Source organism: Bombina bombina, chromosome 12 (assembly GCF_027579735.1).
Source record: "Bombina bombina isolate aBomBom1 chromosome 12, aBomBom1.pri, whole genome shotgun sequence".
Lineage (NCBI taxonomy): Eukaryota > Metazoa > Chordata > Amphibia > Anura > Bombinatoridae > Bombina > Bombina bombina.
Genome location: NC_069510.1, coordinates 76,648,397 through 76,666,942, shown reverse-complemented (window position 1 = coordinate 76,666,942; position 18,546 = coordinate 76,648,397). Strand labels below are relative to the sequence as shown.

The window sequence follows — 18,546 nt, the reverse complement described above, 5'->3', positions numbered from 1 at the left end:
TTACGAGTTTTCTGTACCTGCTCTTTATAGGTATCCACAATCCCTTCATACTGACATAGGGTGCCCTTGAGTTGCTGCACCTCACTATGAGCCAGCGTCAGCTTCTCCTCCAGTGTCACTAAGTTTGTCTTTAATGTTTCATGTTCCACTCTCAAGCTGGTGTTTTCTGCAGTCTGTCGGTGCAGCTTGTCTAGCAGAGATTCCTGTTCTAAACGTGCTTTTTCCTCTGCGCTCCTCTTCTCCTTCATCAGCGCATTGTAACGGGACCTCCACATATCAATAGCGGATAGAGATTTACTGAGCTCAGCGTCCTGGGGCTTAGCAGCAGGTGGGTCAGTCTCTGCTGCACGGATCTGGGCACGGGTAGTCACAGAGTTAACATCAGCGGGACCCATAGGAGCGTAGGCAGAAACAAGGGGGGCCAAGTCATTTCCAAGAAGAACATCAGCAGGTAAGTCCTTCTTGACCCCCACATTCACAGGTCTAGCGCCCACTCCCCAATCCAAATGTACCCTGGCAACAGGTAGGCTGAACACATCGCCCCCTGCTACCCTCACAGCCACAGTGTCTCCAGTGTACTGTTTCTCAGACACCAAGTTCTTTTGAAGCAAGGTCATGGTAGCACCAGTATCCCGTAGACCACTGACCTTCTTCCCATTCACTTTAACCAGTTGCCGGTTATTCCGGTGGGCAGCTTGCACAAGGTCTGCCTCATGTAGGATGCTCCAGCATTCTTGCGCCTCTACGTAGCGGGCCGCAGGCTGAGGATTATGTGGGATTCCGCCGGCGGGTCTTCTCCAGGACTGCGCTTGGTTCGCTGCATTTAGGGGACACTCTGGTCTTTTGTGCCCTAGTTGCTTACATCTAAAGCACCGAATAGGTTGTGAGTAGCACCGCAGGGCTCTCTGAGGGTAGTTCGTGGCTGGAGGCCGTGTGGTATAGTGGTGCGCCGGGGTTTGGTAACTGGCAGCTGCTGGGGTGACTGGGGGTCTGTACTCCACTCTAGCAGGGGGCTTAGTGGTAGCAGTGTCCAGTTTGCGGGCATCCGTATACTCATCTGCCAAGCGAGCCGCTTCCTGCAGGGTGGAGGGTTTACGGTCCCGAACCCACTCTCGAACTCCTGCGGGTAATTTGTCGAAGCAATGTTCCAACAGGAATAGCTGCAGCACCTCTTCCCCAGATATGGCTTGGCACCCCGCTATCCAGTGAGCTGCTGTGCGGTGCACCTTACATGCCCACTCAAGGTAGGAATCTCCAGCTAATTTAACAGTGTCTCTGAACCGTCTCCGGTATGCCTCCGGTGTAACCGCATACCTGGAGAGCAGAGCCTCTTTTACAGTATTATAATCCCTGACTTCCTCATCTGGAATGGCCCGAAAAGCCTCTCTGGCCCGGCCGGATAATTTTCCAGATAATATCGTGACCCAGTCCTCTGCGGGTACCTTGTGTAGTGCACATTGCCTCTCAAAATCCGCAAGGTACCCATCAATCTCTCCTTCTGTTTCCAGGAAGTTTTTAAAAGCTGCAAAATTTCCTTTTCTCTTTTCCATCTTAGTCAGTATTGTAATAATCCCCCTCTTCCTGAGGTTACTGGCTTGTGTAGTTGCTCTTCTGGGCGATAAGGTTCATTCCGTCGCTGCCACCAATGTTACGGTACCAACAGTGTACCAAGGGTTAATACCAGGGAACAACGTCCTGCATAGGGAATCAGCAATTCACAAACCAGCCAGTTTTCAGGTTTAAACAGAATGACTACTTTATTTGAAGGCAGTACACAGATTTATACACCCTGGCTTCAGGTTACAAAGGGCATTGGTTTAACAGTAAAGCAAACATATGAACAATGCATCAAACCTCTAACAATTGTCTATTCACAGGTAAAACAGATTAACATATTAAGTTAATTAACTAGGGAAGAACGTTTACTCAGACAATCTGATGTTGGGCAGTCTAGTTAACATAATCACACAAGGACACAATCAGTTCTTAAACATACATAGAATACATCTTATTACTGAATATAGGAACAGTTCTTATTAGCTATAAAGTCTTTTATGCCCACTTGGCTTATAGAGTCACAATTGCTCCCACAAGGGGCACTCACACCCTGTACCCATCCTGTATTTATGGATACAGGGTGACATAGACATAAGACAGAGTTATGAAAGTACATGGGGTGTCCAGCATATAACATTCCATATTTCCATGCAGTCTCTGGGTATCCTTAAGCCCATGTACCTCCAGCCCAAAGAATGTTCCATAACAGGCCCTCCAATGTACAGTGGCGAGATTGGTTTTGTCACATGGACATTTCCACTTAGGGGTGTACTCACTTTTGTTGCAAACGTCTTAGACATTAATGGCTCTGTGTTGAGTTATTTTGAGGGGACCGCAAATTTTCACTGTTATACAGGCTGTCATTTCTTCAGTGTTGTCATATGAAAAGATATAATAAAATATTTACAAAAATGTGAGAGGTGTACTCACTTTTGTGAGATACTGTATGTATATATATATATATATATATTTATTTATATATATATATATATATATATATATATATATATATATATACTGCATATATATATATATATACTGCATATATATATATATATTGATATATGGAGAACACCCCAGAAAGATGGAAAATAACCCCAAAAGTTAGGAGCCAGGGGGAAAATTCTAAGAGCCAGTGGGTCCCTGGCTCCTGGGTTTGTTGAGCCCTGCAAAAAGTTATTGAGTATGTAGGTTGTCTTATGGTTAAGCTTGAACTCAATAAACTGGATAGATATGTATTTAAATGGAAGAGGGATAGAAAAAGATCATCTGTAAGATGTTTTCTTACCTATTATTCCAAAATTGGCTACAAACATTAGTGTGATTTCCACAGGAAGGCCTATCACATAGTAACCAACCAAGTGGAAAATGGCTCCAATCTTCTGCTTTCCAGTTCCCCGTAAAATGCCCCCACACGTGGCCTGCAAGAAACATAAAGAGAAGAATGGCAAATGCCACTCACACAGGGTTTAGGGGTTAAGTTAGTAAAAAAAAAATTATCTTCACAGTTTGCCAAAACAAATATCAGTACAGAGGATGTGTCTAAAACAGGCAATATCTCGCTATGGGTACCCAATAATGTTATAGGAAATACACTATAGAAATGGACTTATAATGTACTTATAAATGAAGAAAATTTTGGAAATAAAAACAAAAGTAAAATAGTAAAAGAGCAAATGTAAGTTCAAAAATGTAATGATACAATCATATTATGGTGAAAAAGAGTTACAACATGAAATGCCCTTATCTTTAAAAAGCTCTGATGCATAAATATTGGTTGGCCAACCATAAGATACTAATCATATAGAAAAATACTAATCAAATAAAAAACTTAATCATATTAGCAGGTGGATATAAAAGTGGTCTTCTAACTGAAGTAACGCTCAGTTTATGAAGTACTTTTGTATGTGCACAGTACCTTAAGAATCCCAATCCATTTCAGTAGAAGGCAAATGGTAGCTTGTTGTAATCGATACAATGTAGATCCGGTTTTCCTTTTGCTTACCCTATAGAGAAAGCTGGTCGATTATGAAGCCATTCCGTCACTTGTTCACTGTTGCTGATAGATTTTAAGCACCGCAGACTTTCCTGTGTCACTTGACTTGCTCTACGGCTCACTGTAAGGGTAAAATACATTACAGCTCAGGGTTTCCGCAACACGTTTCGGCTGTCCGATGCAGCCTTTGTCAAGCAGTACTGCTTGACAAAGGCTGCATCGGACAGCCGAAAAGCATTACGGAAACCCTGAGTTGTATTGTTTTTGACTCTTACAGTGACACCGGAGAGTCAGCGGTGCTCAAAATCTATCAGCAGCAGCAGTGAACAAGTGTCGAAACTGAAGGCTGTGGGTACATTAAATGGAAAATTCAAGAACAAGGGGTCATGAGCTCAAGCTAAAGGGTAGTAGATTCAGGAGTAATTTGAGGAAGCACTTCTTTACAGAAAGAGTGATTGATTTATGGAATAAACTTCCTCAAGAGGTAGTAGCAACAAACACTGTGGGGGACTTTAAAAATGCATGGGACAAGCATACGGCTATCCTACGAACTAGATAAGTTTATACTGTTAGGTAAGGTCGGGCAGACTTGCTGGGCCTATGGCTCTTATCTGCCGTCAATATCTATGTTTCTATGTTTCTATGAAACGGCTTGATATTCAGCTTTCTCTATAGGCTAAGGGAAAGGAAAACCGGATCTACATTGTATTGATAAAAACAAGCTACCATTTGCCCTCTACTGAAACGGATAGAGATTCTTTTTTCCGTGATTCAGAAAGAGCATGCAATTTTAAGCAACTTTCTAATTTACTCCTATTATAAATTTTTCTTTGTTCTCTTGCTATCTTTAATTTAAAAGCAGGAATGTAAATCTTAGCAGCCAGCCCATTTTAGGTTCAGCACCATGGATTGCGCTTGCTTATTGGAGGCTTACATTTACCCACCAATAAGCAAACATAACCCAGGTTCTCAACCAAAAATGGGCCGGCTCCTATGCATCACATTCCTGCTTTTTAAATGAAGATAGCAAGAAAATGAAGAAAAATTGATAATAGGAGTAAATTAGAAATTTGCTTAAAATTGCATGCTCAATCTGAACCATTAAAAAAATGGGTTTAGTGTCCCTTTAAGGTACTGGGCACATACAAAAGTACTTCATACACTGAGTGGTACTTTAGTTAGAAGACCACTTTTATATCCACAAGGATTTGGATTACAAATTGCTGTCTTTCACCCTAAAGGGGAGGAACTGCTGTTTCTCTTTACCAGAACCCACAAGTCACCTGATTTTATATGTGATTTTATTGCTAATGTGATAAGGTTTTTATTTGATTAGTATTTTTCTATATGATTAGTATCTTAAGGTTGGCCAACCAATATTAATATATCAGAGCTTTTTAAAGATAAAACCATTACATGTTGTAGCTCTTTTTCACCATTCTATGTATATGATTGTACCATTCAATTTTTTAACTTCCATTTGTTTAGCTCTTTTACTTATGTTTTTATTTCCAAAATTATCTTCATTTATAAGTACAGTACATTATAAGTCTATTTCTATATAAGTCTATTTCTATAGTGTATAGTGTATCTATAGTGTATTTCCTATTACATTATTGGGTACCCATAGCGAGATATTGCCTGTTTTAGGTGCATCCTCTGTATTGCTGTTTGTTTTGTTTGACTTGTGTAGTAGTGCCCACCGAGGGAGGTACTATATTTAAGAGGATTGCTTATCTCCCACTTGTGCAGATATACTAGAGATTTGATCTACTATCTATCTTCACAGTTTGCCACCAACTGTAGACCATGGATACAGCTGATTTGCTAGCAAGTGCCATTACACCCCTTCAAATCATCAATGAATTTGCAGGATAGTCCAGAAATTAAAGGTAAACCCAGCTGTCATACTTTCTTGTATTTACATCCCAGATTGTACTGTATATAGGTAAACCAAAAGCTTGACCAAGAATTCCCAAACTCCACCCACAAACTTCCCATAACTGGATAAACCATTCACCTGGAACAACCAGGCTGCCCTGGGCCAATCAGACTGTGTCTACATTGCTCAGACTCTGCCCCCTCTCTCTTGACATGGGCACAGTGAGATAAAGGCACAGCTTTAGGAGTATATGTGCATATTTTGGGTGATCTCTTTAGCCCATGATATCATTACATAAGAAATCACAAAAACAGATATGACTTACCACACATCCATCGAACAGGTGAGATGCCGCATACACAGGGAGCACATAGCTGACCAGGCTGATTATCTCTCTGTAACAGAAGCAGAAAATATGTGTTGTAAAATATTGCAGGTGATCAGTGATTTCCAGGAGCGGGGCTGACACCTAAAAGTCATTTATTTAAAGGGACATAAACCCAAATTTTTTCTTTCATCATTCAGATAGAACATACAATTTTCCAATATACATCTATTATCAGATTTGCTCCATTCTCTTGGCATCCTTTGTTGAAGGAGCAGCAGAGCACCACTGGGATCTAGCTGAACACATTGGGTGAGCTAATGACAAAATTAGTGCATTGTTGCTCCAGAGCCTACCTAGGTATGTTTTTCTTCCAAAAGATACTAAGAGAACAAATCAAATTAGATAAAATAAGTAAATTAGAAAGTTGTTTAAAATATTATCTACATTATGAAAGTTTGATTTTGACTTTACTGTCATTTTAAAGAGACTGCAATATATATTTATATATATATATATATATATTTTAATAATGAACATGAATAATTTTGCCCTGTTAATGTATTTAAAGTTTGAACATTTTAAAGTAGATTTTTATTCTAAAGAGTGTCAGCTTTTACATGTCTTAACGATTCTGAAATACTTTCAACCATGGAGATTCTTCATTACTTGTTTTAATGTTTTCTTTCATCAAGATATAAGCACCAAAATGCAAAAGGAGCCAATCTAAGTGCAATAAATTTGTAAATTGTTATGGTTCTCCCAGCAAAACGGAAAACTGGCCAGTGGGCGTGGCCTTACAAAACAGGAAGTACCTACAAAATGCGTAACTCACACATGCCAAGCTTGGTTAAGCGCTAAACAATATTTCTGGACCGTGCTACCATTAGCGTGCAACTTTGATGTCACAAGTCCATTGTAAAGTGCGTTAACCATAGAAGGGCTAGCAATGCCGACTTCACTCGAGCGCAATCATTACTTTCAGTGGGTATCACGACAGCACTAACATGCGCTGGTATTAAAAGTCGTTTGAGTGCAAGCCGAAATTGCACTATAATATGTAGCTTGGCTTGAAACCTGAAGATAACTGTAAGGGTTAACAAAAAGTTGCACAAAACACGTAAAAAATACATTAAAATTAAAGGGACACTGAACCCAATTTCTCTTGTAAGGTGTATCCAGTCCACGGGTTCATCCATTACTTGTGGGATATTCTCCTTCCCAACAGGAAGTTGCAGGAGGACACTCACAGCAGAGCTGTCTATATAGCTCCTCCCCTAACCCCCACCTCCAGGCATTCTCTTGCAACTCTCGACAAGATAGGAAATATCAAGAGATATGTGGTGACTTAGTGTAGTTTTACCTTCAATCAAGAGTTTGTTATTTTGAAACGGTACCAGCGTTGTACTGTTTTACTCTCAGGCAGAAATTAGAAGAAGAATTCTGCCTGGAGGTTGATGATCTTAGCGGTTTGTAACTAAGGTCTATTGCTGTTCTCACACATAACTGAAGAGTATGGGAAAACTTCAGTTGGGGGAACGGTCTGCAGATTACCTGCTTTGAGGTATGTTCAGTATTTTTATTTCTAGAGAGATGAATAAAAGTTCTAGAAAATGCTGACAGAGCCTTGTGTATTTGAGGTAAGCTAGATGCAGTGATTTAACAACGACTAGGATCATGCTTACAAAACAGGGTAATACTCATGTTAATACTCATATTACTTGGTGACAAAACGTTTTCATGTTTCATAAATAGGACGTTTTTTCTCTGAGGGAGATAAGTCTTTTCTTGGGGCCTAGTTTTCCACATGGCTAGTTAGATACTCCTAGGAGTATTTTCTTAAGGTCCCTCTGACATCCAGTACATGGTGGGAGGGGCCTATTTTCACGCTCTAGAAGCGCAGTTTCCTTCAGACTGAGACATCCAGCTTCCCTAGAGGAGTCCTCTGGCATCTGAGCACCATTATAGAGGGTTTATTTCTTCCCTAAATCGTATTTGAGGGCAGGTAGGAGCCTCAGCAGAGCTGTGGCAAGGTGCTTAACTGTCTTTTACCGGTGGTTGACGTTTTTTAAATCCGGTTTGGGGGCTAAGGGGTTAATCATCCATTTGCAAGTGGGTGCAATGTTGCTTTAGTCCCTTACACACACTGTAAAAATTTCGAAGACTTTACTATATTTTTACACTGTTTTGCAGTTTAAGTGCTAGTTTTTTTCTCTTAAAGGCACAGTAACGTTTTTGTTTAATTGCTGTTTCACATTTATTAAAGTGTTTTCCAAGCTTGCTTGTCTCATTACTAGTCTGTTAAACATGTCTGACATAGAAGAAACTCCTTGTTCAATATGTTTGGAAGCCATTGTGGAACCCCCTCTTAGAATGTGTACCAAATGTACTGAAATTTCTATAAACTATAAAGACCATATTATAGCGCTTAAAGATTTATCTCCAGAGGATTCTCTGACTGAAAAAAGGGAGATTATGCCATCTAGCTCTCCCCATGTGTCAGAACCTATAACTCCCGCTCAAGTGACTCCAAGTACATCTAGCGCGTCTAATTCTTTTACCTTACAGGACATGGCGGCAGTTATGAATGCTACCCTCTCAGAGGTATTGTCCAAACTACCAGGGTTACAAGGAAAGCAAGACAGCGCTGGGGATAGAACAAATACAGAGCTTTCTGACGCTTTAATACCTGTGTCCGATATACCCTCACAATACTCAGAAGCCGAGGCAGGAGAGCTTCTATCTGTGGGTGATATTTCAGATTCAGGGAAGGCGTTGCTTCAGTCTGATTCTGAAATGACAGCATTTAAATTTAAGCTCGAACACCTCCGCTTATTGCTTAGGGAGGTTTTAGCGACTCTGGATGACTGTGAACCCATTGTAGTTCCAGAGAAATTGTGTAAAATGGACAAATACTTTGCAGTTCCTGTTTACACTGATGTTTTTCCAGTCCCTAAGAGGTTTTCAGAAATTATTACTAAGGAATGGGATAGACCAGGTGTGCCGTTCTCTCCCCCTCCTGCTTTTAAAAAGATGTTTCCCATAGATGCCGCCATACGGGACTCGTGGCAGACGGTCCCTAAGGTGGAGGGAGCAGTCTCTACCCTAGCTAAGCGTACAACTATCCCCGTCGAGGACAGTTGTGCTTTCCTAGATCCTATGGATAAAAAATTGTAGGGTCTCCTTAAGAAAATATTTATACATCAAGGTTTTATTCTCCAGCCTCTTGCATGCATTGCCCCAGTTACTGCTGCAGCGTTTTTTTGGTTCGAGTCTCTTGAGGAGGCTCTACAGATGGAGACCCCGTTAGATGATATTTTAGACAGGATTAAAGCTCTTAAGTTAGCTAATTCCTTTATCTCTGACGCCATTTTTCATTTAACCAAGCTAACGGCTAAGAATTCAGGTTTTGCCATTCTGGCGCGTAGGGCGCTATGGCTTGAGTCCTGGTCAGCAGACGTTACTTCAAAGTCTAAGCTTCTTAACATCCCCTTCAAGGGACAGACCCTATTCGGGCCTGGTCTGAAGGAGATCATTTCTGATATTACTGGAAGAAAAGGTCACGCCCTTCCTCAGGATAGGTCCAATAAGTTAAGGACCAAACAGAATAATTTTCGTTCCTTTCGAAACTTCAAGAGTGGCGCAGCTTCAGCTTCCTCTAATGCAAAACAAGAGGGAAATTTCGCTCAGTCCAAACCAGTCTGGAGACCTAACCAGGCTTGGAACAAGGGGAAGCAGGCCACAAAACCTGCTGCTGCCTCTAAGAGAGCATGAAGGAGTAGCCCCGATCCAGGACCAAATCTAGTAGGGGGCAGACTTTCTCTCTTCACTCAGGCTTGGGCAAGAGACGTCCAGGATCCCTGGGCACTAGAGATTGTTTCCCAGGGATATCTTCTGAAATTCAAAGGTTCATCTCCAAAGGGGAGATTTCACCTCTCACAACTATCTGCAAACCAGATAAAGAGAGAGACATTCTTACGTTGCGTTCAAGACCTACTGGTTATGGGAGTGATCCACCCAGTTCCAAGGGAGGAACAGGGGCAGGGTTTCTATTCAAACCTGTTTATAGTTCCCAAAAAAGAGGGAACGTTCAGACCAATCTTGGATATCAAGATGCTAAACAAATTTCTCAGGGTCCCATCTTTCAAGATGGAGACAATCTGAACCATCCTCCCTATGATCCAGGAGGGTCAATATATGACTACCGTGGACTTAAAGGATACTTATCTCCACATTACGATTCATAGAGATCATCATTAGTTTCTCAGGTTCGCCTTCCTAGACAGGCATTACCAGTTTGTGGCTCTTCCCTTCGGATTAGCCACGGCGCCAATAATCTTTACGAAGGTTCTAGGGTCTCTACTGGCGGTTCTAAGGCCGCGGGGCATAGCGGTGGCTCCTTACCTAGACGACATCCTGATCCAGGTGTCAACTTTTCAAATCGCCAAGTCCCATACGGACATTGTTCTGGCCTTTCTGAGGTCTCACGGGTGGAAGGTGAACAGAGAAAAGAGTTCACTCTCCCCTCTCACAAGAGTTTCCTTCCTAGAAACTCTGATAGATTCAGTAGAAATTAAAAATTTTCTGACATAGGTCAGGATATCAAAGCTTCTAATTTCTTGCCGTGCTCTTCATTCCACTTCTCGGCCGTCAGTGGCTCAGTGTATGGAAATGATCGGCCTGATGGTAGCGGCAATGGACATAGTTCCGTTTGCCTGCCTACATCTCAGACCACTGCAACTTTGCATGCTCAATCAGTGGGATGGGGACTACACATATTTGTCTCCTCTGTTAAATCTGGATCAAGAGACCAGGGATTCTCTTCTCTGGTGGTTATCTCGGGTCCATCTGTCCAGGGGAATGAGTTTCCGCAGACCAGAGTGGACTATAGTGACGACAGATGCCAGCCTTCTGGGCTGGGGCGCAGTCTGGAATTCCCTGAAGGCTCAGGGTTCGAGGCCCTCCTTCCGATAAACATTCTGGAGCTAAGAGCGATATTCAGGCTTGGCCTCAACTAGCTGCGGTCAGATTCATCAGATTTCAGTCGGACAATATCACGACTGTAGCCTATATCAACCATCAGGGTGGAACAAGGAGTCCCCTGGCAATGATGGAGGTTTCCAAGATAATTCTTTGGGCAGAGGTTCACTCTTGCCATCTTTCAGCTATCCATATCCCAGGAGTAGAGAACTGGGAGGCGGATTTTCTAAGTCGGCAGACTTTTCATCCGGGGGAGTGGGAGCGCCATCCGGAGGTATTTGCCCAGCTGATTCAACTATGGGGCAAACCAGAACTGGATCTTATGGTGTCTCGTCAGAACGCCAAGCTTCCTCGTTACGGGTCCAGGTCAAGGGATTTCTGCTCTGTCTATTCTTTTGCACAAGCGTCTGGCTGATGTTCCAGACGTTCAGGCGTTTTGTCAGGCTTTGGTTAGAATCAGGCCTGTGTTTAAACCTGCTGCTCCGCCACATGGAGTTTAAATTTAGTTCTTAAAGTTCTTCAAGGGGTTCCGTTTAAACCTTTGCATTCCATAGATATCAAGCTTTTATCTTGGAAAGTTCTGTTCCTAGTAGCTATCTCTTCGGCTCGAAGAGTTTCAGAGTTATCTGCCTTACAGTGTGATTCCCCTTATCTGATCTTCCATGCAGATAAGGTAGTTTTGCGTACCAAGGTGGTATCTAATAAGAATATCAATCATGAAATTGTTTTTCCGTCACTGTGTCCTAATCCTTCTTCAAAGAAGGAACATCTGTTACACAATCTTGACGTGGTTCGTGCTTTAAAGTTTTATTTGCAAGCTACTAAGGATTTTCGTCAAACATCTGCATTGTTTGTTGTCTATTCTGGAAAGAGGAGAGGCCAAAAGGCTTCGGCAACTTCTCTTTCTTTTTGGCTGAGAAGCATAATCCGTTTAGCTTATGAGACTGCTGGCCAGCAGCCTCCTGAAAGAATTACAGCTCATTCTACTAGAGCGGTAGCTTCCACATGGTCTTTTAAACATGAGGCCTTTGTTGAACAGATTTGTAAGGCGGCGACTTGGTCTTCGCTTCATACTTTTTCTAAATTCTACAAATTTGATACTTTTGCTTCCTCGGAGGCTATTTTTGGGAGAAAGGTCTTACAGGCAGTGGTGCCTTCCGTTTAAGTTCCTGCCTTGTCCCTCCATCCGTGTCCTAAAGCTTTGATATTGGTATCCCACAAGTAATGGATGAACCCGTGGACTTGATACACTTTACAAGAGAAAACAAAATTTATGCTTACCTGATAAATGTATTTCTCTTGTGGTGTATCCAATCCACGACCCGCCCTGTCACTTTAAGGCAGGTGTTTTTTTTTTAAAACTACGGTCACCACTGCACCCTATAGTTTCTCCTTTTTCTTACTTGTCTTCGGTCGAATGACTGGAGGTGGGGGTTAGGGGAGGAGCTATATAGACAGCTCTGCTGTGGGTGTCCTCTTGCAACTTCCTGTTGGGAAGGAGAATATCCCACAAGTAATGGATGAACCCGTGGACTGGATACACCACAAGAGAAAGAAATTTATCAGGTAAGCATAATTTTTTTTTGTGTGATTCAGATAGAGCATGCAATTTTAAGAAACTTTCTAATTTACCTCTATTATCAATTTTTATTTGTTCTCTTGCTATCTTTATTTGAAAAAGAATGCATCTAAGCTTTTTTTTTGGTTCAGGACTTTGGAAAGCACTTTTTTATTGGTGGATGAATTTATCCACCAATCAGCAAGGAAAACCCAGGTTGTTCACCAAAAATGGGCCGGCATCTAAACTTCTTGCATTTCAAATAATGATACCAATTGAATAAAGAAAATTTTATAATAGGAGTAAATTAGAAAGTTGCTTAAAATTTCATGCTCTATCTGAATCACGAAAGAAAAAAAATTTGGGTTCAGTGTCCCTTTAAGTACTACACACATAAATACACTTTTTTAAATAAAAATATATCAAAATTATTAATATAAATGTTTTCAAAGGGTTGAAAAGGGATAAGGTATATGGCAATGTCTTTGACTGGGAAGGGCTCCAATGTATTGTGTGCGTGTCTATATATGTGTATAAATGTGTTTATGTGCTTATATGTGTAAATCTATATGTGCACACATACGTACATATATACACATGTATATGCACATAAATACACATGTATACACTTATATATAGACATAGATAGAAAGATAGATATATTTATACCTCAAACATGCAATTTATAATTTGTATTAATTTTTACTTCGTTTCAATGTTTTTTTTTAATAGAAATACTTTCAGTTCCAATGTTCTTCACATAGAAACTCACTTTGGGTTTAGCACAGTTGGTCTAACATGGTGCTGGGTTAGCGCACAAGAGATAACTGATAGTTTTTTTTGTTTTGTTATTTCCTTCTAAATACAGGGATTGTCCACAGCTGCATTCATTACTTTTGGGAATACAGAACCTGGCCACCAGGAGGAGGCAAAGAAACCCCAGTCAAAGGCTTAAATACCTTCCCCACTTCCCTCATCTCTCAGTCATTCATTGCCTTTCGTCACAGGAGGTTGGCAGAGAAGTGTCGGAAGATAAGGAGTAGTTCCTTATGGAGGGTAGTACTCTTTGAGATGGGACTGGAGTTTTAAGTAGTCTTGTCAGCCTCTCAGTGAGAGCATTGATGAAAGTCAGAGTCCAGAGATGCAGGGAGAAAACCACCCCGACTTATATTAACAGCTCCATAAGCAATCAGCGTTGACGAGTTTTGCTGCCTGCTTTTCTGCACTCAAGTCCATGTCAGAAGCGTTGCTATCATCTGTCAAACTTGAATGACCGTGTTGCTGTTCCATGGCATAAATTCCGGTAAGATTGTTTTATTTTTTTACATGCTTGCAACGTAATGAGAAGGCAAGGTCTCAGTGGAACTCCTTTATCTTTATGGAATCAAGGGTTAATATCTCTGGAGGGGGATTATTGAACAGTGGGGGCCTTCAATCATGTTTGTTATGTGAATTTGACTGCTTATGTGTATGGTTGTTTGGGGCTCATAGGCTTTTACGGAACGTATAGGTTATTTCGAGCTGCGCCATTTTTTAGACTGCTGCACTTTCTCCGGGAATGAATCCTGCATGCTGCACCATGTTTTTTGTTTCCTATTTCCGTATTCCTGACCGTGAAACTGTGGAGAGGATCTTTTTTCTCTATCTGTCTGGGTCATAGGAGGTGGTGAGTGCCCCAGCCATTAGGGGTGTAAGGTGGCAGTTGTCTTTTATTGACCATAATCTGCTTAGTTGAGTTATGGAGGATGCTGATATGTTAGAGGGGGTTTCCTCTGATTCAGATTTTGACACCTGTGTTTATTGTGAGCAGGCCCGGGTAACCCAGCCCTCTCAATTATGTTCCGTATGCCGCAATAGAGTGTTCTCATCTTCCCATGTGGGAATGTTAGAGACCAATGAGCCATCGTCCTCTGAGGATTTGGCATCCTGTGAGGTACGTTCCCTTACATCTTCTGTTCCCACACAGGCGGTTGCCCCGCATACCGTTACCCCTTCTCCTGAAGGAGGTCTGTTTCCGCCAGAGGTTACTGCACGGTTTTACATGGCCATATCTCTGACCTTAGCGCATTCGCATCTTCCTGCCACGTGCAAGCAAAGACTTAATCCCTGTACTCCTACCCAAGGTCCGGCATGCAAGAGGACTGGTATCCGACCAGTCTTCTGGGGAAGCGGTGTCCTCTGAGGCTTCAGAGGGGCTACCTATAGGGTCGGAGACCCCTGATACCCCGACTGAGGTGAATTTTGCTTTTAGATTTAGAATGGCTCGCCTGCGTGTACTTCTGAGAGAAATTCTAACCATGCTGGAGGATGCTACTTCTGATCCGTCAACTCAATCTCAGTCTGCTGATTCAGATAGCAAGCCTGTTTAGATGACTGGAGGTATGTGTTTGTATCTGATTCCCATGGCGCATGACGGTTTTACTTTCCCTTATGTTATCTTTTGTGTGCGCTTGCCTGATTTCTTTTCTAATCCGGTTAATACGTTTTTATTATACTTTATTTTTGAGCGTGACATATATTGACTCTCTTCTTAGGAAGAATTTTCGTTCTGGGATTCTGATATTAGTGATTTCATGTCGCTATTGATGGAATCTTCCGATGGAAGTTCTATATTAAAAAATAACTATATATATATATATATATATATATGGTCGGGGTGATGGGGTGATGTTCTCTCGATATGTCCGAGACTATGTTTAAGCCTTTGCTTATATGTTTATTGTTTATTATTTTCAGTTTTCTGGCCCTGCTAGAAATGTAGAATTTTCTGTTTGACCCTTGAACAGATATATCGTATCCTTCATATCAGCTGGTCCTGGTTGGGTAGACATCTCTTTTTGTGGTTTGTACAGATATGTTGTATCCTGACTAACAGACTGGTCTTGTTTGGGTACTGGTTAGCTCAAGAATTTCTTTTTTGGTTCAGAGGAAGCCCTTCTATCCAGGATGTCAGGTCCTGGTTAAATCGTCTTGGTTGGGCGTCTGATATTGGATTATATGCAGTCCAAGTGGCCTACGAGTTAATACCCTGTTTTGCAAAGCTATTGAATTGGAGTTTGAATTCTGCTGTGGCAGTTTTCTGTAGGAGCTCAGTTTTGCCTCTCATGATGAAGGGAGGACGGTTGACTTTTTTGGAGTCTTTTTCACGGTTCCTTTTCACAGGGGTGTATTTTCCCCCTCTATTGGTGCTCCATAGGGGTTCTCTCGGTTTATTGGTCTTATGTGCTCTCTATGTAGAGCTTATTTCTTCTTCAGAAGGGTGGTTCTTGAATCTGTTTGATTTTCAGACAGGAAGTCTCCTAGACCTTTTGAGTTACAATACTCTATAGGCTTGCCCTGTTTTACTTCAATCCTTCATTGGTACTGTGGGTGGGGATGTTTATCAGTCTGAATTTTTGACTTGGCATGTTGCTATCTATCTACAGATTTTCATAGATTTCTGGTTTGTCCGCTCTGGTCGCCAGTTTATGGTATATCTTTTCCTTTTATGGGAAACTTACCTTTGGTCTACTGGGGCAGTTTGTCTTATCACTTCCATGGAAGTGGGAGGGTGTCTTCTGGGATTCCTTCTGTTTTCTCTTAGGAATCTTCGGTCATTCTTTCTACTTTGAGGACCTGTTCTTCTGAGTTTTACCAGTTAGGTTCTTTCTGAATTAGATCCTTTTTCTGACTCAGAGAGTTCAGCAGGAGGTTGATGGATTCCCTTTGGTGTGTCCTTTTGACGGATCTGTACCTTTGGTAGAATCCGATCTAGGGGGCATTCATGCTTATCCTAGTCTTGCCCTTAGGGGATCGTGGTCAGGTATTCTTCAGTAGATCTCTGGATCTTTTCGGTGCTGGGGAAGTTTCTTCTTCCTTGTTCCCTTCGACTATGTCACCTCTTTTGGGTTGACTCAGTCTGTCAGGGGCAGGCATCAGGGTACCTTATTGCTCCTTTGTTTGTGCTGCAACTTGTTTTTGTGGTTGTTCTTCTCCATTATGGGTGCGCCTTATTATAGAGTTAGACAGGGCCTTCGCCCTTGGTGTTTTGAGGTATAGTGATAGGTTTTTGGAAAGGTGTCTGTCCTTTCATCAGCTGTAGCTGATCCCTCATTTTTTTTTTTGAGTTGTCGGCCCCCCCCCCCCCTGTTTTGGTGGGGTGGTATTGGTTCTCTCTGGTGTTATATCTCTTCTTGACGTTCTCTTTGGTCCTTCCAGGGTGTCCTGGTAAAAGGGTTCTCAGCCGGTTCTTGATAGGACGGCTAGTTCTTAGCCTGAGGGTTAGCCTGGCTGTCTAACAGACATGCGGTTATGGGTGGTCTTATCCGTCGCTTCTGCCCGGATATGTGGGCTACTCAGCAGATCTAGATATCTGTTTCTGTTCTATTCTGAGGTCATAGACCCTTGGTGTTCATTTCCTTTTGCTACTACGTGGCCTGAGGTCAGGCAGATGCGTTCAAAATGTTGTCCTTCAGGACATTAGCCTTCTTGTCTTGGATTGCATCGGTTCTTTGTATCAATGCAGAAAATTGTCCTCAAATTTGTCTATTCATTGACCTATTCGTTTTCTGGAATATCTCTCCAGGTCCTAGTTTCTCTTGCAGTTGGGTAATCCTCCTTCTTTTGGGTCTTCTTTCAAATTAGGCTTTTTCTTCAGGTTCTTCAAGGGGCTTCTCTCCCTTTTGTTTCTGGGATCGTACCTCAAGGTCCTTTCAGACCTCTTTAGCATAGTCACTTTCTTTCTGTGTTCTTTCTGTGGAAGCGTACAGTGTTGGGAATCTTGGTTGTCCTCCTCATCATGTTCGTGGAGGAGTGTTTCTTTGTCTGACCTCATATTCAGTGGGACTCTCGTCTCCTCAGAGGTTTGTGTGCTCTTTTTTGCACCAGTGACATTGTGTGGTCTCTGACGTGGGCTCTTACGGTCCTATTTGTTGGGCAGTTACCTGGTCCTGATAACTTTTTTGGGTCCTTTGCTTCTGTTGAAGCAATTTTCAGGAGATGGGATTTTTTTCAGGCTGTGGTGCCCTCAGATTGGGCCGCCTTATTGTTACCCCCACGGTTAGCATTCAGTGTCCTCTATAGCTTGTTTTCCCAAAAGTAATGAATGCAGCTGTGGACTCTCCCTGTATTTAGAAGGAAAACAAAAATTATGACTTACCAGATAATTTAATTTCCTTCGATACAGGGAGAGTCCACATCTCGTGCTCGTGCTCTCCGGAGGGCGGCGTTAAATTGCTTTCTTCTGGCACCTTTTTTCACTCTGATATTTCTCCTACTGTTCCTTGTTCCCTCAGCAGAATGACTGGGGGATGAGGGAAGTGGGGGAGGTTTTTACGCCTTGGGCTGGTGTGTCTTTGCCTTTTCCTGGTGGCCAGGTTCTGTATTCCCAAAAGTAATGAATGCAGCTGTGGACTCTCCCTGTATCAAAGGAAAGGAAATTATCTGGTAAATCATAATTTTTGTTTTTTTTTACCCCACAGAAGTCTATGGGTAGAAGAAGTTAGTGTGGTCATGGTATCCAGAGTGCTATGCATACAAACCTGCCTGTGATACATTTTTACTTTGAGCGCAGTTAGCACGTAAGCAAAAAATGTATTTAGCGCACCCCTTGTAATCTGGCACAATGTGTTTAACTCCTGCAAAGACAAATAAATAAAGTTCCACTAGGGGACCCGAAAAACACATTGCAGCAGTTCCTGTACAGGACATGTTTGGTGACTTGGGGCTATGTGCGTATGCAAATCTTAATCTCTGCTGAAGAACAGCAATGTAAGACTTTAGGTACGTGTTTAAACCCTTTGTAGGAGCTAACAAATACCAGTCAGTGAGCACTAGTGCAGATATATGTTCATATATGCGTGTTCTGAACTCCCTGTAAGTCTTGCCCGCGTAAATACGTGGGCAAGAGCAGGAAAGAAGATATATGACTCCAGTTGGGGAACAGTTAATAAACGTTTGGATTTTGTGAATCTTTCCTGTAGTAGTTTCAAAAGTCATAGGCCTAGATTTAGAGTTCGGCGGTAGCCGTCAAAACCAGCGTTAGAGGCTCCTAACGCTGGTTTTGGGCGCCCGCTGGTATTTGGAGTCAGTGATTAAAGGGTCTAACGCTCACTTTTCAGCCGCGACTTTTCCATACCGCAGATCCCCCTACGCCATTTGCGTAGCCTATCTTTTCAATGGGATCTTTCTAACGCTGGTATTTAGAGTCGTTTCTGCAGTGAGCGTTAGAGCTCTAACGACAAGATTCCAGCCGCCTGAAAATAGCAGGA

The 18,546-nt window shown here is 42.1% G+C and overlaps 1 protein-coding gene and 1 long non-coding RNA gene across 2 annotated transcripts in view; one reads left to right on the top strand and one right to left on the bottom strand.

The window, feature by feature from the left end:
* The window catches only part of LOC128642779 (multidrug and toxin extrusion protein 1-like), a 585,931-nt gene that overhangs the window by 35,911 nt on the left and 531,474 nt on the right, over positions 1 to 18,546 (bottom strand). The window contains exons 14-15 of the mRNA XM_053695580.1: positions 5,761 to 5,830; positions 2,846 to 2,978 (exon numbers count right to left, since the gene is read on the bottom strand). Coding sequence (XP_053551555.1) covers positions 2,846 to 2,978; positions 5,761 to 5,830 — 203 coding nt within the window. The remainder of the gene's footprint in view (positions 1 to 2,845; positions 2,979 to 5,760; positions 5,831 to 18,546) is intronic.
* The window catches only part of LOC128642780 (uncharacterized), a 78,871-nt gene that overhangs the window by 30,696 nt on the left and 29,629 nt on the right, over positions 1 to 18,546 (top strand). The window contains exon 2 of the long non-coding RNA XR_008399707.1: positions 5,343 to 5,445. This is a non-coding gene — a long non-coding RNA (uncharacterized LOC128642780). The remainder of the gene's footprint in view (positions 1 to 5,342; positions 5,446 to 18,546) is intronic.